The sequence below is a fragment of the Schistocerca piceifrons genome, chromosome 11, assembly GCF_021461385.2.
Source record: "Schistocerca piceifrons isolate TAMUIC-IGC-003096 chromosome 11, iqSchPice1.1, whole genome shotgun sequence".
Taxonomy (NCBI): Eukaryota; Metazoa; Arthropoda; class Insecta; order Orthoptera; family Acrididae; genus Schistocerca; species Schistocerca piceifrons.
This window is the reverse complement of record NC_060148.1, coordinates 152,278,786-152,303,814: the sequence shown is the minus strand read 5'-3', so window position 1 is coordinate 152,303,814 and position 25,029 is coordinate 152,278,786. Positions and strand designations below refer to the sequence as shown.

The following is a 25,029-nucleotide window of genomic DNA, read 5'->3' as shown; positions in this document are numbered from 1 at the left end:
TTTAAGTATCTCTGCCAAAAGTTTCCATACCTTTCAGAAGCTAAACTAAAAGAAAGCATCTTTGTCAGACCTGACATTAGAAAATTGATGTATGATATTAACTTTGAATCGACAATGACCTTAAATGAGAAATAATGATGGTTATCATTCAAGCAAGTCGTTACAAAGTTCTTAGGACATGAAAAAGACCCAGAATATGTTTCTATTAAAGCTACAATGTAAAAAAGAAGTTTAATACTTTAGAATGTTTAATGAGCCTGAAAGTTCACTTTTTGAACAATCCCCTTGATTACTTCCCTCACAATATGGGAGATGTTAGTGAGGAGCATGGAGAGCAATTACACCAGGACATTAATGTGATGGAAAAACGCTACCAAGGCTGCTGGAACACCAACATGATGGGGGACCACTGTTGGTCAATTTACCAAGAAGTTCAGCAAGAAACTCATCGTAGACAAAGCTACTCAAGAAGCTTCAAGGAAAAAGAGAAAGAAAATACAAACCTATTGCACCTGACAAGTGAAAACTCTATTAACGCATATCATTGTTTTAAGTAAAAACAACTGTAAATACAAACCATGCTTATGTTGTAACAAAGCATTTCATTAATTTCCCCATTTACCATATAGCATAGGATTTTTATACTGTGTAATAAAAAGCATAATGCTCGAAATCCATGGACGATAGAAAAAAACTTGGGCTAGATTTGGATTCAGCTCATAAAAAAAACATTTTTCGTTGGCCCGTGTTATTGTTAATTCAGTACATAACAAACAAACCAGCCAAGTATGGTTTGAAATTCTTTGCTATTTGCTAGGCCACATCATTCTCACATCATCAGTTGGTGGAACACAATCAGATGCCCTTACAAGGTGTCAAATAAAGTATATAACATTATGCTTTAACTGGTAGAAAATTTGGATGGATTCAAATGGAATATTACTTTTGGTAATTGGTGTACTAGTTTTCCAATAGGAGTTTCACTTTTGCAGAAACACATCACTTACACTGGCACTTTGAAAATAAAAATGCTCAAACATTGTTGCAGTCCAATGTAGGAAACCCAAGAAAACCAAGAAGGATATGTTTGAAACAGTCGTCTCAACAACTTACAGGAAGCTTAAGAGTTACAGCATTCCACATTTTTACCTTTGCAAACAATCCCAAAATGTTTTTGGCACCTTATAAATAGGAGTAAAATTGACAACTGGAAGAGCCTGCAAACACAAGGAAGAGTCGCTGCTTTATGTATGCAGGAAAAAGGAATGTTGTTACCAGATTTTGTTGTAGTCAGTCTAAGATGTTTATGTGCAAAAATCATTCTCCCATTGTCTGTGGAAACTGTACATGTGGCACTTTGAATGAAGTGGTGGAACAGGAAGAGTAAATTTTTGTGTATAAGTAACAACACGACTAATAAATAACCTGAGTATGATACAATTAGTGATATAGAAGCAATATACACTGTAAAATACATGTCGACCAAATGTGATGTGAGATTATTGTGTGCGTTAGAAATTTGTGGTTAAATAAAAGAGTGGTATACTTCTGAGATTTTGTAAATACCTATGAAGAAGAAATAAAATTCAAACATTGAAATATATGTTTATTTATGTAAAAAGCAAATTAAAGTTTTTTCTCAATACCAAACATATTGAGGCACTATTTTTCGTGCCTCTAAAGAACATGAAGGCTGGTTGGCGCTGCACAATGCAGGGCGGTCCCCATGTACTTGTCCCTCACTCCTAAGTCAGCACCTGCGGCGAGCAGAGTCCGTATCTCCTCCACTGACCCCTCCTCAGCTGCCTGGATCAGCCTCCTGCCTTTCTCCTCGACCGAAAGACTCCTGTACAGAACATTGAAGTTCTTACACTCTACTGTAAACACATAAATCAAATGAAGGTAATTGTCATAGCAATGAAACTGTATGAATAAGCATCTGTCCAGTGAAAAATTAAAAAAGTAGCAGCATCCCATCTGCGATGTGGAATAGTCTGAAAGTCAATGTAAAAGATATGTATGTATATCAGTATGCTCTCATCAAAGTTTTCATTCACGTACCATTACTACAATTCAACTCATGAGTGAGTCATCACATTTTGCAATAATTCATTCTAGACACAAAGTTCCTTTGAAATCAGGATGTTACTGTTAACCACTTGTTGACCTCTGTAGAAACATATACTTAATACAGCTAACACTGAATCTCTGAACAGCAATATCTTCTGACACTTTAAAGGGAAAACACAAAACTAATCAAATCTACCGAGCGAGGTGGCGCAGTGGTTAGACACTGGACTCGCATTCGGAAGGACGGTGGTTCAATCCCGCGTCTGGCTATCCTGATTTAGGTTTTCCGTGATTTCCCTAAATCACTCCAGGCAAATGCCGGGATGGTTCCTCTGAAAGGGCACGGCCGACTTCCTTCCCCATCCTTCCCTAATCCGATGAGACCGATGACCATGCTGTCTGGTCTCCTTCCCCAAACCAACCAACCAACCTAATCAAATCTCTAGGAATTTGATGGCAATGTCCTCAAATGGCAGCATAAAATATCAGTCCAGTTAGTAAAATTCTGGGCATGCCATCACCAATTAGAGAAAATTAGAGCTTTGCAGAAAACAGTTTGTTGACATATTACAGATATAACCATGATATTAAGTCCATTAGACACACACACGCACGCACGCACAAGCATTGCACATGCTCTAACACTATTTGAAATAGATTATTGTGGCGGCCATGTCTAAATATTACATCAGAAAGACCTATAGCCTCACAGTAAATTAACAATTCAAGCACTTGTGTACATATTATATGTATTCCTATAACCCAACCTTAGCTTCCTGAACACACTGTACAATACATGCAGCTCATGTAAGAACTAAGAAATAGCACCAAAGTGTAGCACACATTCTGAGACACCGACAAACAGAGAGGAGAAGGAAATGTGTGGCCCACACAAAGTTGCTGTGTTACTGTTGTGTGGGCTGGTCTGATGTCTTGTGGGTACACAAGGAATAAACTGCTACACCCTGCTGCCCCTGTGCTTGCAGCACCTTGTGTACTGGATGGCTTGCACACACAACCAGACTGAGAACCATACCATTTTCCTTAGTGCCTGATATATTTCATTTGATGTGCATTAAAAGTTATATTGGTGGCAGTCAATAGAATAATGTGTTACCAAAACTGTTGGCATATTGCGTACATGTACTAAGGAAGTGGAAGCGAATACTGCAACACACTGACCTGTGGTATTGTCCTCTACTGTGGCAGACACATGCCGTGGTAGTGTGAGAGGAGCACCAGTGTGAGAACTCCTCCATCATCACCATCAGGGAGGACTATGGTGGAGGATACAATCGAAAGTTTGAGTTTTATTCGAATCTGATGTGGCAACCGAGAGCTTTTCAGGCAAAGACTGTCATGAAAAACTTCATAGCCAACGCCAGCCGTTGATTACACTGACTGATATGTAACACTATTAAGTAGGCGGTTTTTTTTATTAGGACATGCCGAGTTTTAATATCCACCAATGCAATCACCACTTTTGTTGGCACTTTATGGGATGTTTGTGGAAGCTGGAACTGCTAGACTGTAGAATGCTGAAGTGTGCAGATGTCCGCTTGTCAGCTCTAAGGTGTCGTCTTCGTCGCTGAATGCATAGTGAGAGACGTTGATTTAGGAGTGAGGTAACAGTGGTATACTTCCCTGCACCAAAAAGCTTCGACAGGTAAGCGCTTACAGCATGGTAACACGACAAATGCAAACTGTAAATATGATGCTGCCCTCGTTGATTCAACATACTAACATGTTCTTGGTGCTGGTATAGATTGACATACTTACTTTTTATCTTCAACTTCTCTTTATCCAGCAGTATGCCATTTATAGCGATCTTATTGCCTCTAGCACCAGCAGCTACAGTGACACGAAACACCTGAAGTATTCTTACTGTAAAGAGGTTATGGTGACCTGTATGTCACGCAAAACAAATTCCAAACACGCTCCTGCCTAACTACAAACTACACACACAGTCATGTCTGTTACTGTAGTGAGCAGCACATCTTTGTGACCACAGCAAGAATGTCACCCGCTGGGTGCATTGTTACCATAATCTTTGTTTGGAAACCAGATGCCAACATCTAACAATGTGTTGTACATACACAATGTAACAAATTAATTACTGCAAACAAATGGAACATGTTGAAGATAAAAACAATTTTTGAAGCTATCAAAAATTTGGCTCATCCCTGATTTTTCGTAGCTAACTCATCTACTAATAAACACAGTTCCATCCAGAGATCCAGTGAACCAGTCATGAGAATACAATGAAAGCTTTGTGAGCTATCAGCCAGTGGCTTTTGTAGCTGTCAACAGATGTATTTCACAGTGTGGACACATGCAAGGAAATTCAATGGCAAACATTGTAAACTTGAAAACACACACACACACACACACACACACACACACACACACACACACACACACACACACACAGAGAGAGAGAGAGAGAGAGAGAGAGAGAGAGAGAGAGAGAGAGAGAGAGAGAGAGAGAGAGAGAGAGCACTGGGCAACACAGATAAGCACATATTCTCATATTTACCTGATTTCTTCTGGTGGTTCAGCAAGCAGGCGACTCACTTCAATCAAATCTTCAGTGTGGCTACGCATCATGTCTGCCCAGCCCTGTGTAGCCATTACCCGGAAGTTGTGGTCTTTTATGAAGGCGACTGAAGCCGGAGTCAGGCTTGGGCAGCAGTGCCTCACTGCCAGGACAGCTGTGGCTGCTGCATTCTCCACAGTCAGCTGAGTGGCCAGCTGCTGCTCACAAGCAGCCTTCAGGGCCGACAAGCCGTACTTATCAGCAACTGCCAGCATTTGTGGGGTCATGCTGGACAGCTGGGGGGCCTGGAGTGTGTACATGTATGACAGCAGCTGGCGCAAAACTGGGCCCTCCATATCCGTGATGCTGACTTCACCTGTGCTGGCCTCCAGTGTCGTGCTGGAACATGGCCGCGAATACGGGGCTCCTGGCTGCCAGGACTGCCCTGTGTGCCACCAGACGCGTCTGCCCTGCCGCCAGAATCACTATGGCGCCCTCACTCTCATCGAGGAGAGCACCCAGATCCACAGCTGCGGTCTCCTGAACTTTCTTGGTGGCCAACATGGTGGTTGATTCTGAAACATGTCACCACTGAGCAGCTCTTTGTCCTTACAACAGCACCCTCAACATTTGTATATGGTACAGAGACCTGTGTCAAGAAACAGTTCGGAAAAGCTACCCATAACAGATGAATTACAACACGAAGTTATCATTGGTATGTCAAACTACACAGGTGAACAGCTGGAAATCTTCGCCCCAATTTAGAAGATTTTCCACAATGTGTTCTCAGACAGACTGGAGATGTAGCTCCGTAAATTTGTAGCTACCGCACAGTCACCAAAATCGATGTCTAGCAAACTACTAAGAACGTCATAAATAGCTACAGTAAACGATGTATCTTACTAATCGCTCATTGTATTAAGGAATCTGTTTACACTGCTCTTAACAGCTATTTCTGTACGTTGTCTTGCATGACTTGGATCACACAGTCAGTTAACCAATCCGACTGTGACTCGTCAACACACTCGACACATTCCAAGAGGACGACACCCAACCACGAATAGGAAAAAATGTTGAGCCAGTAATATAGAACACATCAGCCGTCCAACTAACATATGTGTTATCGTTCTGGAATTGATCTCCCCTTATCACAGCACTGGAGATAATACTGATAAAAGGATAGTTTTCATTGACATTACTCCTCCATTGTGTAATTATTTTGTTTCAAACATCCAAAGCCTTTCTCTGCTCATGCTCACGTTCAATGCAATTAGTGTCAGCATACACTTTGTGGTGAACTACCCAGTGACTGATATTCCAACATGTAACCTGTATGCCCCACTACTAATTGATCTGGACATTCACTGGCGATTGCTGATAATTGGTTTATGTTCCCCCACTCCGAGCTAACGACCAAATACACGGAATTCTTAAACAAAAATTTGAAACCTACTTGAAGAGGAAGTACTTTTTTCATTACTTTAAAACTTTTACGGCGGAATAATTACTATGTATCAGAATCATGTAATAGAAAATGAATATAAGGCCAAGGATAACAAATCTAATATTTGGTTGCTACACACCGCAGCTGTATATGAGAAATGCTAAACATAATATCATGATCTCTCTGAATTTTATCTCGAAACAAAAGTTTGGGAAGTGAGGTTCTTCTTTGATTTCATTTCAGTTCTTACCTATGAGATGACAGAAGGCGTGTTTAATTGGGATCTGTGTACTATCTCACTTTCCGAATAATCATCACAACTTTCCTTGTAAACTTGTTTGCATTCATTATAGGATCCTCTTAGTGAGAACGTATTGATTTCGTTATTTGAGTTTTGTCTTAAATACCACCCTTTTCTCGCGAACATAGAGGTAATGAGAACACACACACGCAAGTGTAGAGTTATCCCCTTTCCTATATCTTGTCGTTACCCTAAAGACGCAGAACTCCTCTCTACGATATATTCCGATTACTCCCTCGGTACAAAGCATTCTCGCGCTCGCGCGTGTGTGCTTGTGTGTGTGTGTGATGCTCCTCCCATATAGAGGATGTCCGTAATTAAATCTTCACTTTCAAAACGGCACTGCTCAGAATGGCGTCAGATTTGAACATTATTGACACAGGGAAACACATTATGGAACAAAAAAAAGCTAAAGAACATTTTGCCAATAGATGATGCTGTAAAGCTCTTAAATTAAAATGGGGTCGGTTTCAAATCACAAGTCAGCTGCAATACGAAGTCTGCGGCTTAGGTAGCACATTACACCATCTGTACTGTTCAATGTGCGCAACTGCACAAGTCTGGCAGTCTTAACAGATGTGGCAGTGTTACTTAGGCAAGCCCACCCACCGCGCCGAGATCGTAGCACATCGGATGGGAAAAACCGGTTTTTAATTGTGCTGGGGCCGAAACCCGCATAAAACGCAACGTGACATCTGTTTCTAGCTGTCGTGAGACTGGCGCGAGGCACGTACAGTAAGCTGTCCACCGCTTTGTGCCACAAGTCGACACTGAGAAACAGTGTGTTCCACAACAAATGGAAGTGCCTCGGGGGTCACGCTGACATTACGTCGTGCATGTGTGCCTCCAATTCAGGAAGGTTTGTAACTGAAGCACTGAGCGTGTCATCTTTCAGATAACCTCACAGCCAGAAGTCACACGGATCAAGATCAGGTGATCTGGTGGCCAGGCTGATAATTCAGCCATTCCCGAACTGGCTCTGAGCAACTGCTTCACTCGCTGTGCTATGTGTGAAAGAATGCCATCTTGCACAAAAATGATCCTATCCACACATACGTGCTATTGAAGGGTTGGAATGACGTTGGTGCGCGAAGGACTCTCACATCATCAACTTCGGGAAAATACGGCCTTGCGATAAACGATGCCTTCCACCGATTCCACACGGTCAGCTTTGCAGAATGAAGTGATATCGTTTGATGGCCTTCCAGATTTTCTGTTGCCCATATTCTGCGTATTCACATGTTCTTGGAGATGGAAATGGGCTTCGTCTGTCCACAGAGTGTTCCATAGCCACTCATTTTCCACTTCCATGTGAGCAAGAAATTCCAGAGCGAAAATTAGTCTTGCTGGCAGGTCAGCAAGAAGCAGCTGCTGAACATAGGTAATTTTGTACGAATAGCAGTGCAGGATGTTTCGTAGGATTTTGAGCATTGCGTCGCAGGCGAGGCCAACGTTGGGGCAACTCCCCGTATAGTGCGTTTTTGTGCACCACTGCTCGACCGCTCCAGCGCTGTGTTCTCATCTGACAGAGATCGAATCAACTGCATCAGATTGGATGCAGAATGTACATACGAGTTATGTCTGCACTAGTGACCAGAAATGCTTCCACCCAGCGTTGGTCTGGGGTGTTGGGAGCAGAAACCGAGAGCGAGAAACCGTGACACACGAAAATAGCAAGAGAGCTATGTATATGTGTTTATAACAGGATTAACTCAGTTCCTCGAACATTATTTCCATATGTTGCATACATACATACACCCATCTCGGATCTAAGCTCTGACAGCTGCAGTTGATCAGAATTTCGAAGACTATTTCCATCTTGTATCATTAGAGTGTATATTATCTTAAATTCTGACAGTCCTAGTTGGATTGTATTTGTAGTTCTTAACTTACAAGAAAATATAAACAGATGTCATCGTTATGTGGTCATGGAGTAATACACTACTGGCCATTAAAATTGCTACGCCACCAATATGACGTGCTACAGACGTGAAATTTAACCGACAGGAAGAAGATGCTGTGATATGCAAATTATTAGCTTTTCAGAGCATTCACACGTGGTTGGCGCCAGTGGCCACAAATATAACGTGCTGACATGAGGAAAGTTTCCAACCGATTTCTCATACACAAACAGCAGCTGACCGGCGTTGCCTGGTGAAACGTTGTTGTGATCCCTCGTCTAAGGAGGAGAAATGTGTACCATCACGTTTCCGACTTTGATAAAGGTCGGAATATAGCCTATCGCGATTGCGGTTTATCGTATCGTGGCATTGCTGCTCGCGTTGGTCGAGATCCAATGACTGTTAGCAGAATATGGAATCGGTGGGTTCAGGAGGGTAATACGGAACGCCGTGCTGTATCCCAACGGCCTCGTATCACTAGCAGTCGAGATGAGAGGCACCTTATCCGCATGGCTGTAACGGATCGTACAGCCACGTCTCGATCCTTGAGTCAACAGATGGGGACGTTTGCAAGACAACAACCATCTGCACGAACAGTTCGACGACGTTTGCAGCAGCATGGACTATCAGCTCGAAGACCGTGGCTGCGGTTACCCTTGACGCTGCATCAAAGATAGGAGCGCCTGCAATGGTGTACTCAACGACGAACCTGGGTGCACGAATAGCAAAACGTCATTTTTTCGGATGAATCCAGGTTTTGTTTACAGCATCATGATGGTCGCATCCGTGTTTGGCGACATCGCGGTGAACGCACATTGGAAGCTTCTATTCGTCATCGCCAAACTGGCGTATCATCCGGTGTGATGGTATGGGGTGCCATTGGTTACACGTCTCGCTCACCTCTTGTTAGCATTGACGGCTCTTTGAACAGTGGACGTTACGTTTCAGATGTGTTACGACCTGTGGCTCTACCCTTCGTTCGATCCCTGCGAAACCCTACATTTCAGCAGGATAATGCACGAGCGCATGTTGCAGGTCCTGTACGGGTCTTTCTGTATATAGAAAATGGCGACTGCTGCCCTGGCCAGATCTCTCACCAATTGAAAACGTCTGTTCAATGGTCGCCGAGCAACTGGCTCGTCACAATATGCCAGTCACTAATCTTGATGAACTGTGGTATTGTGTTGAAGCTGCATGGGCAGCTGTACCGGTACACGCCATCCAAGCTCTGTTTGACTCAATGCCCAGGCGTATCAAGGCCGTTGTAACGGCCAGAGGTGGTTGTTCTGGGTACTGATTTATCATGATCTATGCACCCAAATTGTGTGAAAATGTATTCACATGTCAGTTCAAGTATAATATATTTGTCCAATGAATACCCGTTTATCATCTGTATTTCTTCTTGGTGTATCAATTTTAATGGCCAGTAGTGTATTTTGTAATAATCTGTGGACAGATAGCTGTACTCAAGATAGGGCTAAACTCTGCACTCAAGTACCCACTCTGGCTGGGTTTGGAAACCTAGGAAGGTAAGCAATAAGAACATATACTGAGCAGCCAGAACATTATGACCATCGACCTACTATCGATATAAACCTGTCCAGGATATACCAGCGTCACCTAGCGAGAAACGATTGATAGTCAGATACACACATGGTGCATGTAGTATGAGTGAATGTGTTGTCCATATATAGAATGAAGAAGTTGCACGATCTATCTGAGTTTGACCAAGGGCTAATTGCGATGGCTTGGTGGCTCAACGCGAGTATTTCGGAAACTGCACGACTTGTATTCTACGAGTGCTGTCATGAGTGTCTTCAGCACATGGCGAAACCAAGGTGAAACCAAGTCCAGACGTCGTGCGTTGGTTGGCCATCCCTCATTCGACGTGTTGTATATTGTAGGCTTTGCACACTGGTAAAATACATCAGTCAGCGAACTGTGGCAGAATTAACATCAGACTTTATCCCTGGGCAGAGTACAAGTGTGTCAGAGAACACAGTGCACTGAACACTCCTAACGATTGTCCTCCGCAGCCGATGACCGATGCACGTGCCAATGTTAACACCACGACATCGGCAGCTACAACTGAAATGGGCATGTAACCACTGGCACTGGACATGGCACAGTGGCAGAGCACAGCACAGTCTGATGAATTCCTACACCTTCTTCATCATGCTGACGGGAGGGCGCGATTCCGTCATCTTCCAGAGGAACCACTCCTCGATACCTGTACTGTGGGACGGAGACAAGCTGCAGGCGGCTCCATTATGCTCTGCGGAAAATTCACATGGGCATCCATGGATCCAGTGGAGCTCGTGCAAGGCACCCTGACTGCCGAAGTGTATCATATCGTACACTGGTTGCAGACCACATACACCCCATCATGACAATCATGTTTTCGATGGCTGAGGCATTTTTCAACAAGATAATGTGACATCACAAGGCCAAGAGTGCAATGGAGTGGTTCAAGGAACACAGTGGCGAGTGCTAATTGATGTGACGGCCCCCAGCTCGCCAGATCTGAAGCTGATCAAACACATCTGGGATGTGGTTCTACGTAACGTCAGAGCTCTTCGCCCCCGTCCCCAGAATTTTCATGAATTGGGTGACTTTTGTACAGATGTGGTGCCAGCTCCCTCCAGAGACCTACCAGACCTCATTACTTCCATGCCATGACACATCATGGCTGTTATCCGTGGTAATGGTGGACATACCGGCTGTTAGGTAGGTGGTCGTAATGTTCTGGCTGATAAGTGTATACATTTTTATTCATTTACATAGACTGGAAAAATACATAAAAGACTAAAAATTTGGAAAATATAGAAAAATCCAGACCCTAAATGGTAATACAGGATATCTGTACTCATACAGAGGGGTATTCGAAATTTGAGGCATAAGCACTAGATTATAACAACAGAGGCATGACGTCACACATAAACTTAGAAAAAAAGACTGTGCATTCTAGAGAGATATTGTGTCAACCACCACATCCCACTAGTTCTGCGTCTGTGAGGACATTATAAGTCTAAAACAGAATGAGATGTTTAGGCAATACATAAACTGGCCTAAGTATCACTTCAGATGCATGAACACAGAAATAAGAAAATTTAATGGTTTAACTAATACACATACAGTACAACTACAAGACAAGCTATGCTTTCTCATATAACATTGCTCTTTTTTAGCGTGTCTTGCCCTTTACGATATATCAAACACAAATGTGCCAGAAAAACTTTAAATAATGGTATAAATGGCTGGTCTTCGAGCCGTGTAATTTTTCGTAATGGCTGCTTCTCAAACCCTTAAGTTTTGAATGAGAATCAAACGCTTCGAAATTTAACAAATTCATCACACGTTCTCACATGTAACATAATTCATCTTGCGTGAAAGGAAATCTACTTCGAAAGTAACGCTTCCCAAACCACCATTCACAATATTTTCCCGCAATCTGTTACAAACGTGAAGAGTTGTGACATAACGCTCGTCGAAGGCGAAAGCAGTTTGTTGTTACGAAATACTGCATAGTCTTCGCCCTAAAGCTGTGACACATTTTGCTGTAGGCAGATGCTTGTGTGTGTACTTTGTTTTGTTGTTGTAAACGGCGCATTTTCTTTGTAATTTGAGTTTTATTTGGGTCTTCTTGTGTTGTTTATGGTTTATTGCTGCAGTATTATTCTGTGCCAGCGGTATAAAGCAAAATTACAAAAAATTAATTGAAAACTGCAACAACAAAAACTGTCAATTTTAAAAATTCCCGCGTTTCCCAGAATTTCCCAGTTGTCCTGGATGCAATACTGTGCTCTGTAGGCGTATTATTTAACACAGAAATGAGCGTACGGCATTGTGGGCCGGGAGTCCCCCATTCGGGGAAGTTCGGCCGCCGAGCGCTAGTACCTACTGCATTCGACCCCACATTGGGCGACTTGTGCGTTGGAGATGGGGATGAAATGATGAGGAGGACAACACAACACCCAGTCCGTGAGCGGAGAAAATCTCCTGCCGCAGCCGGGAATCGAACCCGGGCCCCTTGGTGGGGCATTCAGCCACGCTGATCACTCGGCTAACGGGAGTGGATAGATACGTAACATGAAAATCAGTTACACAAAGTACCAAACAACGATACCGACTGTTGTATTCCAGACTGTATCTTGGTGAAATTGCTATGCTGGATGGCTGTCTAGTCTTCGTAAGAAAATTAAATTTCAAATGCAGTACGGAATGCATCTGTCTAGGCGCTATAGTCTGGAACCGCGCGGACGCTACGGTCGCAGGTTCGAATCCTGCCTCGGGCATGGATGTGTGTGATGTCCTTAGGTTAGTTAGGTTTAAGTAGTTCTTAGATCTAGGGGACTGATGACCTCAGCAGTTAAGTCCCATAGTGCTCAGAGCCAATTGAATTGAATGCATCTGCTGTAGCTTCAACGGAACACTGGTCGATAGTAGGACGGAATGGGTGACTGGCTATTTGCTACACGGAAATCTATTCGTCAGCGAAGTTACTTGGGTCTGACAATTGCTATGGAACAAAGTTGATGATAATGATACTAGGGAATATGATATTGTTTGAAGTTACACACTCGCAAGTATGGCGGGCAAAAGCACCACCGTCCCAGAGGGTTTTGCTAGTGTTAAGAACATTAAAAACTCGGTGAGACTCATTGTCTCAATGAGGCTAAATCTCAAAATGCAAAGAACATCTACACGTCCCTTCTAACCAAGGAGTTACCTGACCGTCTTGCTGGCAAAAATGCAGATACCTAAAGGATTCAATCTGTCAGTGAGACTTAAGCCATTACTTGTTAAATTATACACTGAAGCGCCAAAGTAACTGGTACAGGCATGTGTATTCAAATACAGAGATACGTAAACAGACAGAATACGTCGCAGCAGTCGGCAACGCCTGTGTAAGACAACAAGTGTCTGGCGCTTTTGTTCGATCGGCTACTGCTGCTACAACAGCAGGTTATCAAGATTTAAGCGAGTTTGAACATGGAGTTATAGTCGGCGCACGAGTGATCGGACATAGCGTCTCCGAGGTAGCGATGAAGTGGGGATTTTCCCGCACGACCATTTCACGAGCGTACCGTGAATAACAGGAATCCGGCAAAACATCAGGTCTCCAACATCGCTGCGGCCGGAAAAGGACCTGCAAGAACGGGACCAACGACGACTGAAGAGAATCGTCCAACGTGACGGAAATGCAACCCTGCCGCAGATTGCTGCAGATTTCAATGCTGGGCCATGAAAACGTGACAGAGTACGAACCATTCAGCGAAACATTATCGATACGGGCTTTCGCAATCGAGGGCCCACTACTGTACCCTTGATGACTGCACGACACAATGCTTTACGCCTCGCCTGGGCCCGTCGACACCGGCGCTGGACTGTTGATGGCTGGGAATGTGTTGTCTGGGCGGACGGGTCTCGTCTGAAATTGTATCGAGCGAATTGACGTGTGCGGGTGTGGAGACAACGTCATGATTCCTTGGACCCTGCATGTCAGCAGGGGCGTGTTCAAGCTGGTGGAGGATGTTTAATGGTGATTGGCGTGTGCAGTTGGAGTGATATGGGAACCCTGATACGTCTAGATACGACTGACAGGTGACACATACGTAAGCATCCTGGCTGATCACCTGCAAGCCCATTGTGCATTCCGACGGACTTGGGCAATTCCAGCAGGACAATGCGACACCACCCACGCCCAGAATTGCTACAGAGTGGCTCCAGGAACACTCTTCTGCGGCTAAACACTTCCGCCGGCCATCAAACTCACCATAGCTGAACGCTACCGAACGTATCGGGCATGCTTTGGAACGTGCCCTTCAGAAGAGATCTTCAGCGCCTCGTACTCTTATGGATTTATGGAGAGCACTGCAGAATTCATTGTGTCAATTCCCTCCAGCACTACTTCAGACATTAGTCGAGTCCATGCTACGTCGTGTCGCGGCACTTCTGCGTGCTCGCGGGGTCATTACACGATATTAGGCGGGTGTACCAGTTTCTTTGGCTCTTCAGTGTCAATACGCAGTTCTGCCAGTTGTCTACTGCGAAGAAATAAAACTCTGTAAGTTGATCACGTGATCATGAGTTCCGAAATTAGAATAAATGTTGGCACTACTGTGATTAGTCGGTACTTAATCTTCTCGATTTACAACATAAAACATTAAAAGTGGCCATGTGTTACAGTTTCACCACGACATCCTAATCTCAATATGCAGTCTTAAAATACCCACAACACACATCATGATGGGTCTAATCTATAATTAATTATTATTTGCCTTACACATTTCTGGAAATGATTTCGATTTTTCGTGGTGTGTTACCTGAAAGAGACATCACGATATGAGAGTTGTTCATCAGGATGCGAAAATTATCAGTTTGTGTTAACAGATGTGAGGTATAACTTTTCGTGAGAAATTTCTTGTGACTATCACGGAAGTCTATTTTACTGCAGAGATGGGAAACCTGATCAGGGTCTACATATGCATGTGTGTGAAGAACAACGACACTGAATCGAGAAGCAGACAAATGTTCGCTAATCCTGCACACGTCTTCGTGTTCTTTTTAATGCTGGTCTGAGCCCTGGGTCGCTGTATCCTTACTGATCCTGATCATTACGACTCTTCTAACCTTTTAGAACACATCTACTCCAGAGGGCACTTTGTGCTGCATAGTAGATGGTACGTCACGACACTCAGAAGTAGAGCATCCATGTTGTATGTCACTGTATGAGCCCTAGATTTTCTCTTGTCTTTATGGGACTTACACATAATTTACATCATCGACCCCTAAATTGTCTCGAATGAAACGTCACCTTCCCTCCAGGGATTCTAAGGCATCTTTATAATACTCGCAAGTTAATCTATTCTCCTGGTAAAAGATCTCTGATGCAGCGTTGTGCGGTTTCAAATCAAATGGTTGAAATGGCTCTGAGCACTATGGAACTTAACATCTGAGGTCATCAGTCCCCTAGAACTTAGAACTACTTAAACCTAGCTAACCTAAGGACATCACACACATCCATACACGAGGCAGGATTCGAACCTGCGACCGTAGCAGTCACGCGGTACCGGACTGAAGCGCCTAGAACCGCTCGGCCAGTTGTGTGGTTTCATCTAGAGTACACCGTCTATAAAGTTAGCCATTAGTGTGCATTTTCACATTTCTGCAAGCGACACAAGATTTACTCCTACCAAAATGCATGTTACAGAGGGATGTCAGGAAGCTTACGAATCACAAACAAATTAAGTGTAAAGGGAGCTGGTGTCATGAGCGCCCAGAAAATGGATTTTTTTATTTAATAAAATTATGCGATTCTTCCTTATTGTAAAATATTCATGCTTTGCGTGTATTATCTCACTACTGTGGTGTTTAAATGTCCTTCTAAAGCATAATATGTAGCTCTTGAATGCCTGTCACGCTACCATCAAACACAAAATCTTGCGTGCAGTGTCTTGTTACTTCACTTTGGCGCCGCTATTTCCATAGCAAGTCATTTGTATAATATCCTTAAAGAAATTATGGACAGTATTATGACCAGGGATTTATTACAATCGATCTTTCTGTTAATACAAATAGATTACTTTACTTACGTTTTTCGTGTGAGTCCGTGTTGTAAAGTTGTTGTGACTGCGTATTTCAACGATTTGACATCATAAAGCACCAAAACCGAATAAGTTTAATTAAAGTCGTAAGTTTTACTGTAATCAGTACAAACATTTTGATGGACTCTGTAAAAATGAAAAACCTGTTACGCTGCGGCAAAGTGGGTTTAGGCCTGAAAGTCCGGCAGGCTGTACTTCAAAAATAAGTTGAAACATCTTATAGAGAATTTATTAACAAAATGTTGGTGCTTTAAACAGTGAAAGCAACGGCTACATTTATTAGTAAGTGCATCCTTTCACAATTGCATTTGTCTGTTGCTAATGTAAATACTGTACTAGTGAAAAATATCTCACATTTAATGAAGACGTAAGTAAGAACGAATTCTATCCAGCAGACCTGTAGTGGGATGTCAAGTCTGTAAAGAAACGAAATGTACATGGTGATTACAATTAAAGTTAAACTTTGGAAACTCTGCAGAAATAGCACCACTGGTCACAATGACATCAAATTGCAACGGAATATTATCGGAGAAGGGGGAAAATACGCGGCAGAAGAAAAATAAATAGTTGCAAAACGTAGCAATAGACGGCGCTGTAAACATAATTTAATGGTGCTCGACTACAAATGACAAATGAGTCATACGACAATGCCTAAGGTGTACATTTGACGTTAAATAAACTGTACTATTCATTGTGCATGGGTGTACAGGTGTTATACTGTTTCTTAAGTAAGTCCATCCACAGCGGCAAGGTCATATCACATCGTATGGGAAAAATCAGTTTTTAATTGTCCTGAAGCCAACAACCGCATAAAAAGCATCACTCACATCGGTTTTCTATTTTCCCGAGGCCAAAACCCGCATAAAAAGCATCAATCAAAATCAAATCGGATTATTAATTTCCGTCTGACTGGCGCCGAACATGTTCAATACGCTGTCCACCGTTTACGGCAAAAAGTTGAAATCGAGAAACAGCATGTTCCACAACTGATCGAAGTGTTTCCGGGGTCACTTTCAGAATGTGTTGCGCAATGCGTGCCTTCAGCGCAGCTAAGTTTGCAATCGGAACAGTGAACAGAACATCTTTCAGATGGCCACACGGCCAGAAGTCTCACGGATTGAGATCAGGTGATCGGGACGGCCAGGATGTAGGCAAATGGCGGCTGATAATTCTAGCATTTCCGAAATGGCGCTTCAGCAGCTGCTTAACTGGATTTGTAATGCGCGGAGGAGCGCTATCTTGCATAAAAATGATCCCATCCACACATCCAGGCTGTTGGAGTGCTGGAATGACGTGGTTGCGCCAAAGACACACACAGCGCTTACCAGGTACGGGCAACAGGACCGAAAGCACCTGTGTCTTCGAAAAAATTATGGCCCTATGATAAATGATGCCATAAACCCGCACCACACAGTGACCTTTTAATGATGAATGGTACTGGTTAATTTGCGTGTGGAAACAACTAGTGTACATGGATAATTTTGAATGGCTAGTAAAGAAGGAGGTTTCGTAGCATTTTACCCGCCGTGCTCACGGGTGTGTCCAGTGTTTGGGCAAATGTCCGTGCACCACACATTTGCCCACCACCACTCGTCTCCCCCTCCACTGCAGTGGCCACTGCTTCCACTGACGTCGAATCAACTCGTTTCCTCCCTCTACCAGGTTGTACACCAAAAGAACCCGTCTTTTCGAATTTCCGAGTAATTTCCTCCGGACCCACGGCAGTCATCGCACCGACGCCTTTTTTCAAACCCTTAAGTGTCCGGAACTTCAGCAGAGCGACGCGTGCACAGTCGTCATTCTAGTAGTACAGCTTTACAAGCAGAGCGCGATCCTGCATTGAGGCAGTCATGGCAAACGTCGCAGACGCGAAAGGAGGAAAAGCCGTGTAACCGGCATGTTTATACCAACTTCAGTGGGTCGTGCGCATAACAGGTGTTTTCATTTACGTATTCTAACACATACAGCGCCATAGATTTTTTTTTTTTATTCTGCCGTACGTTTTCCCCTTCTCCGTTAATATTCCGTTGCAATTTGACTTCATGCTGACCAGTGGTGTTACTTGTACAGCGTTTTGAAAGTTTAACTTTATAATTAAAGTTTAACTTTAATTATAATCAACCTATATAATGACATCTCCTGTAACAAGCATAAAATGTAGGGAAGTAGATATTCGCTTTGCACGTGACATGAGGTGTATTCGGAAGGGAAGAAAGCAGCCCAGATATTGTGTGCTATGATGGATCTCCCACTGCGACCTGTCAGGTCCGAGAGGTATTACAAGTGTTTGTACAATGGCCTAACAAAGTGAAGTTTCTATGTGAGGACAGCGAAATAAACTGCTGATACTGTTGCTGCACTGGACGGTTCCTGGCAGACGTGACGCCACACATTGCTGACTGAAGTTATCACAGCTACCTCTGTAGATATGAGCAACGTGCTGAACTACGAATGTCTGACAAAACATTGCCAAGATTAAGTCAGTAACGCAGACTAACACAAATGTGACAAAAACTTTGAAGGTTTCAGTGATGGTATGAAATGTAGGGAGGTAGTCTCTATTTTTAGTAGGTCAGTTGCTAGATGCTGTCTGCAATACATTCACTACTGTGGAATCTGTGACTTTGTTGTGACTGCTAAGCCATATGCTGAAACTGAAATTTAAAAAATGGAATGTGTAGCGTATGTGCTAAAGAGAAGAACACGATAGAAAAAAACTTTTCTATTGGCATAGCTGTTGGTGGACAAGGCTGACAACAAATCGAAGATAGAAAACCTTACACAATATTATGGTCTGTTCATCAGGAGAAACAGTGATAATGTCAGTGAGATGAGAAAAACAAAAGAAAATGGACAAAAACAGGCACATGCACACCTCATGCCACAATCTGTTACTGTGGAACTAATGCCAATATACAGAGATCTTTCAGATTCTAAACCCCTGGAAAAATATTTACATGGCAAAACACAAAAACAGAATGAAAGCTCCAATAGCTGCAATTTGGGAATGCTTGCCTAAAACTGTCTTTTTTTTCTTTTTTGTAGGTCACCCCTTCATGATGGTCTGATTGTCATAATATGTTTTAATAATGAAGTAACAAGCAGATTACATAGCATGAATGGACTAGGTGTCAAATAGTGAGTGGGCTCCATGAACGGACAGGCAATTTGTAGCTGAAGCTGAAAAAACTCCTGAAACAATAACAAAGAAGGCCAGAATAAAGAAGAAAAGAAACTAAGGAAGATGACTGCAGGACAAAAAGCTTTGTGACTCGCCTGGACCCGTCAACACCGACATTGGACTGTTGATGACTGGAAACATGTTGTTGCCTGCTTGTACGAGTCTCGTTTCAAATTGTATCGAGCGGGTGGACGGGTACAGGTATGCACACAATGTCATGAATCCATAGACCCTGCATGTCAGTGGGGGACTGTTAAAGCTGGTGGAGGCTCTGTGATGGTGTGAGGCATGTGGAGTTGGAGTGATATGGGACCCCTGATACGTCTATATACGACTGTGACATGTGTGCATAAGCATCATGTCTGATCAACTGCATCCATTTACGTCCATTGTGCATTCCGACGGACTTGGACTATTTCAGCACGACAATGCGACAAGCCACACGTCCAGAAATGCTACAAAGTGAATCCGGGAACACTCTTCTGAGTTTAAACACTTCCGCTGCCCACCAAATTCCCCAGACATGAACATTATTGAGCATATCTGGGATGTCTTGCAACGTGCTGTTCTCCAGACCTTCATATTCTTACGGATTTATGGACAGCCCTGCAGGATTCATGGTGTCATTTGCCTCCACCACTACTTCAGACATTAGTCGAGTCCATGCCACGTAGTATTGCGGCACATTGCGTGCTCGTGGGGGCCCTACAGGATATTAGGCAGGTGTACCAGTTTCTTTAGCGCTTCAATGTATATTCTTTTCGTCTGTGGCATATGAAAGAGTTCGTAGAGGTTTTCAATAACTTAACGGTATGCGGAACGTGATGGAAGAGTAACGATATGACATCGCAGCTGATGTTAACTGGAAGTTATGCTTTTTCTTTACTGTAGGGTATGTGAACTTGGAAGTTACTTCGTTCATAAATGTGTAAGATTATGCATCCACGTGAACTGGGCTGTGGGTAGGAGAGAGATTAAAGTGTTGTCAAGAATTAGCGTGGAACTTACTGAAAAACGTTGTACTATTTTCTCTATACGCCTTTGTCAAAAATTTGTACAAAATTTTGGACATGGCAGGACGCGAATCATTCCCACAGTTATCTGCTCTGTAACTCAACGCTTATAACCCCTACATCACAATGAACTATTGCAAGCGCAGCCTCCGTACCGTAACTTAAATGTAACGAAGGCTTTACCTGCCCACACGTCATTACATGTCGTTTATTTATAACAAATTGTACCAAAAATGACGTTTTTTTTGCAAAGCTTCGATGTGCTGTTGCCTTGAAACGGCATACTTTCATAATACGCAGGCGAGACTAACTTCCCACCCCCATGTGTTGAGATTTCGCCCCTCCCCTTTCCCCCGCCGCCAACAGAGCTGACTGCCCATGACTTTTAATGGAAGTATACACGAACACGAATTCACAAAATTATCTAGTCAAACTATTCCAAAATATAAGCAACCGTTTGTCAAAGATGAGGAAAACATTATTCTACCTGACAATTTCATGTAGCGTACACAGTTACTACCTATGCCACCGTATTTTCCTACGAGGGACGGTCCGAAAAGTTTCTAGCCAGAGTAGGTTACCGTAATGTCTCGCACAAACAACGTCACCTACTTTTATGGTGGCCTTTTGTGGATGTGCCAGTCAAATTTCGCGGCTCCGGCTTCGTTAGTTTTGCCGCTAGGATACGTTGTATACCGTAGTGTAAGCTTAATGGCAGATAACGAGACACTCAAGAAATGTGCTGTGTTTGAATATCTTCATTTGAAGTGAATGACGCCCAAGAAAATTGAGCAGGACATGCGGAATACACTTAAGAAGGAGAGTGCTCCGTCTTATGTGACAGTGAAAAACTGGGTGTCCGACTTCAGACGTGGATGAACGAGTGTGGGAGACGCGCCAAGGAGCGGAAGGCGTGTCAGCGTTGCCGCTGATGAAACAGTGGCTGCAGTTCACGATGCGATGTTGCAGGATCGCCGAGCACCATCGCAGCACACTGAAACCACATTCGGAACCTCCCACGGGCGTGCGCTTGACATTGTTGTGAATGTTTTGGGAATGCGGGAAGTTTCATCTCGGTGGGTCCCGAAAGACTTGAATGCAAATCAGAAACTGGAGCGTGTGCAGTGTTGTGAAGAAATCGTCCGCCAATCTGAAGCGGATGAAGACAGGTTTCTTGCATGGTATGTGACAATGAACGGAACGTGGGTACACCACTTTGATCCTGAGACAAAACAACACTCAACAATGGAAAAATCCTTCGTCCCCTACCCTCAAAAAAATTTCTGGTGCAAACACCAGCCGCCAAGGTGATGGTATTGGTCTTCTGGGATGCAGAAGGGGTAATTATGGAGGATTGCTTGCAATAGCGCGCTGACTATCAATGCATCTACTATCGCACCCTCCTGCGCCGTTTGAGAAAAGAGATAAAGATGAAAAAAAAGGCGCGGAAAATTGGCGAGTGGAGTTCTTTTGCATCAGGACAACGGACAAGCGCACAAAGGTCTCGCAACACTGGAAACTCTGCGTGACTGCCAGCTCGAACTGGTACATCATCCACCATATTCTTCGGATTTGGCTCCATGACAAGTTTTTCTTTTCCCAAACATAAAAAATGACCTCAAAGGACGGAAATTTCACAATAATGATGCAGTGATTGATACTATGAACGCTTGGTTAGACTCTAAATCGAAGACCTTTTATTTTAATGGTTTGCAGAAGTTATCTGAGCATGGTTGCTAAGTGTATTAGTGTACACGGGTATTATATTGAAAAATAAATTGGTATTATGAAATTTCTGCCATTGTTTATTTGTTAGAGTAAAAACTTTTTGACCTCCTCGTAATTATTGTGAAACATTATTTTCAAACAATACGAGTCATATGAAATGCACTCTAATAAGCATATTTTTGTATTCCGATCCAAAAAATCGCAATTCAAGTGAGTGAATCAAAGTCTTGCTGATCATGTATATTGTGTGAAAATGAAACCGAAAGATGTAGCACAAAATTATTGTTGACCAGGAGCATGTTGCAAAAATAAAATAAAAAAAATAGAAACAGCTAATACCAACTACGCTACAGTGTGTGACGGAGAGTACTTGTGACATCAACGCCACTGCTTTACTCCGCCGTCGTGTCTGCCTCGCTGCTGCTATTTCCCACCCTTCTGCCCTCAGTACCTTTCCGCCAGTGTGGTCGCACTGCGTCACCTGCTCCGGGAAGCCCCGGCCTCCAGCGACCCTCTGTTGCTCGCAATAGATGCAGTTACCTTCACTGCCTGCTGCCGATAAAGTGCTGTTTCTCAACGGCAACTTATTTCCTCACAGCTTCCAGAGCAAATGCTTCCTATAGCGTCCACCAAAGGAACTTTCGGGTTATCAGATGTCTGTGTGCCCTGAACGAGGCTTCAACGTTGACCCTCTACTTTCACCACCTGAGCTATTTGTGGAGAGCCTTATGACAGCCATAAACACATATAAAATGAAATGAAATGTCGTGTGACGAGGGCACCCCGCCGGGTAGACCGTTCGCCTGGTGCAAGTCTTTCGATTTGACGCCACTTCGGCGACTTGCGCGTCGATGGGGATGAAATGATGATGATTAGGACAACACAACACCCAGTCCCTATTCGGAGAAAATTTCCGACCCAGCCGGGAATCGAACCCTGGCCCTTTGGATTGACTGTCATGCTGACCACTCAGCTTCCGGGGGCGGACAAGAAACACATATAGACGTCGAGTGTTCACGTATCGTATGCTTCAAAAATGTAAAGTGTCTGGAAAATTTACAATTGCATAAACTACACTGCCAAGTTCAAGATTCATCCTCATTACGGTGAAAAAGTATGGACTTATTTATAAGGAAGATACTCCAGCTTCACACCAAACATACGTATGATAAAGTGAAAGAGTCACAATTTATGTTGAAACAACTTTTCCCAGTAAAGAAACTGTTAGGTGAGCGACAAATTTTATAGACATCCCCACGATAAAAACTTAACATTCACCCCGCAGGTTCATCGAAATCGGAAGCAGTTTTCTACACGGTGACTCGGGGGGGGAGGGGGGGGGGGGAGGTACGTGGTTCCAGGAGTGATAGTATTGCTTATGTTGAACAAGAAACTTCATATCGATGTACACCCTATTCTGAATGGTTTCCGAGATAGAAACGTTTAATGGTCATTGTTGGTTTTCTCGTGAATAATTCAGTATATTGCGATTGTTCTGAAAGCACCAAAATAGTGCAGAGGCTACCACCAATTTCAAATATATAGAGGAGCTAACCTACTACGACTGACACCATAAACGAAAATTCCTGACACCCAAATTCGCATAAATACCCAAATTTCAAAACAATGATTAAAATTCTGTTAAAGTTAGCTCTCGATGATAACGAGATACAAAAGAAAAAAAAAGTCTGCAATACTTGAAACAGTGAAATGACTTCAACCCCAAAATAGTTCTAAAGTTACATGAACAGCATGCAAAACCATAAAGCAGGTGGGAAAAGTAAGGAAATGACAATATAATGAGACGAAAGAAAATCACAAGCTCATGCTACCTGTTACAACACCATATGTAAGCCAAATACCAGAAAAGGAAACAAAACAAAATCAGCATTTCTTACTAATAACTTCAAGGCTCAAATACGATAAGAAATAGTATCTCGATATTCTACTTGTATTTAAAAAGTCAAGATTATAAGCCAGAAAATATGTGTCCTTAAAATTCTACACAAAGTACCTTAATGACAACCTATGAACATTTTGGAGAAAATGGAAATTTACACTCATACAGAAAAATATCCAGAGTCCATCCCCAACTATCAGAGAATTTTAATATGAAAAATATTTCTAAAATTTTATTCCTGCTGTAAAAGAAAAAGGGTAAATTATCGTGATAAACACAAAATAACAGAATACTTGTAGGCGCAAATACCTCAAAATACTGTCTCTGAAAAATTAAGTGTGATCACAGACTTCTGGAGAAATATAAATTCCTTTGCAAACATATAGCATCGCTGGAGGATGAAGCAAATGAAAAGCAAACATATAAATGATATGATCAGATCATAAAAAGGCAACCGACATTTACGCTGCAAGAAGCCGCAAGGGGCACGTGATACCAGCTAAAACCTCAGCATAAGGTGGCCTATTTAGGCGTGGACAGACGTAAGGTACAATGTTATACCTATTACACCATCTTCACAGGTACAGTTCGTAATGGAAAGTCGCCGAAACGAGGTCCTCGTGCAAATTTATCATTGTGAGTAAATAAATAACTCGGCAGTAAAAATGTTGTACTTAAAATAAGTCATTCTATCATTTCCATTTCGTCTCTTCTCTTCTGAAAAAACTGGGTGACAAGAGCTAAGAAACTGCAATGATACATTCCTATGAAATCAGCCGAGTAATACTTTTGTTTCGGAGGAAGTTCCATTCTTGTTCGCCAAACGTTTGCGACACGAAAACATTACTACGCTCGTATCCCTACCTGCTGTGTCCGCACACACTCTCGCCCGTCCTGCTGTAGGAAAAGAACTGAGCGTCGCTCGCTGCCACGCGTCGCCAGAGAGTGTTCCAGAACTGACGGGGCAGCTGGTCTGACGTCACGCTGACCCCTCCCCCCCCCACACACACACCGCATAGAATGCTGCCGCAGAAGGTCGAAGGCACGAGGCGTGACCCTCGCTTAGGCTCGTACTACACTATCTTTGACAAAGAAATATTATCACATACTGATTCGTCAAATTGCTTTGACTAAGATCATTGACGTCGCGCTAAAAAGGGGTATTACGTTGTTGTCATATTTATCAGAAAATTTCAAGACAGCGGACAACAACAAGTTATTAGGCGCTGCAGTTGCTAGTACCGCAATTCCACTGTGTGCGTATTTGGAAGAAAAGCGGCGCAAAAAGAAAGGATACCTGCTTGGATGAAGCCATAGGCATTACGTCGTGACAGTAAAAGCATTCAGC

The 25,029-nt window shown here is 43.1% G+C and overlaps 1 protein-coding gene across 1 annotated transcript; it reads right to left on the bottom strand.

Moving 5' to 3' along the window:
• Positions 1 to 1,677: 1,677 nt before the first annotated feature.
• Positions 1,678 to 24,625, bottom strand: LOC124719837 (speckle-type POZ protein-like). Its single transcript, XM_047245024.1, has 3 exons — positions 24,546 to 24,625; positions 4,607 to 5,181; positions 1,678 to 1,846 (listed from the first exon to the last, which is right to left on the bottom strand). The coding sequence occupies exons 2-3, from the start codon at positions 4,960 to 4,962 to the stop codon at positions 1,678 to 1,680; spliced, it is 525 nt and encodes a 174-aa protein (XP_047100980.1). The 5' UTR covers positions 4,963 to 5,181; positions 24,546 to 24,625.
• Positions 24,626 to 25,029: the final 404 nt, after the last annotated feature.

Excerpts from the sequence above, each read along its gene's own strand:
- LOC124719837 (XM_047245024.1), bottom strand. The coding sequence starts at position 4,962 with ATGGAGGGCCCAGTTTTGCGCCAGCTGCTGTCATACATGTACACACTC. Across the intron at positions 1,847-4,606 it reads GAACCACCAGAAGAAATCAG|GAGTCTTTCGGTCGAGGAGA; the intron begins GTAAATATGAGA and ends TGTTCTGTACAG.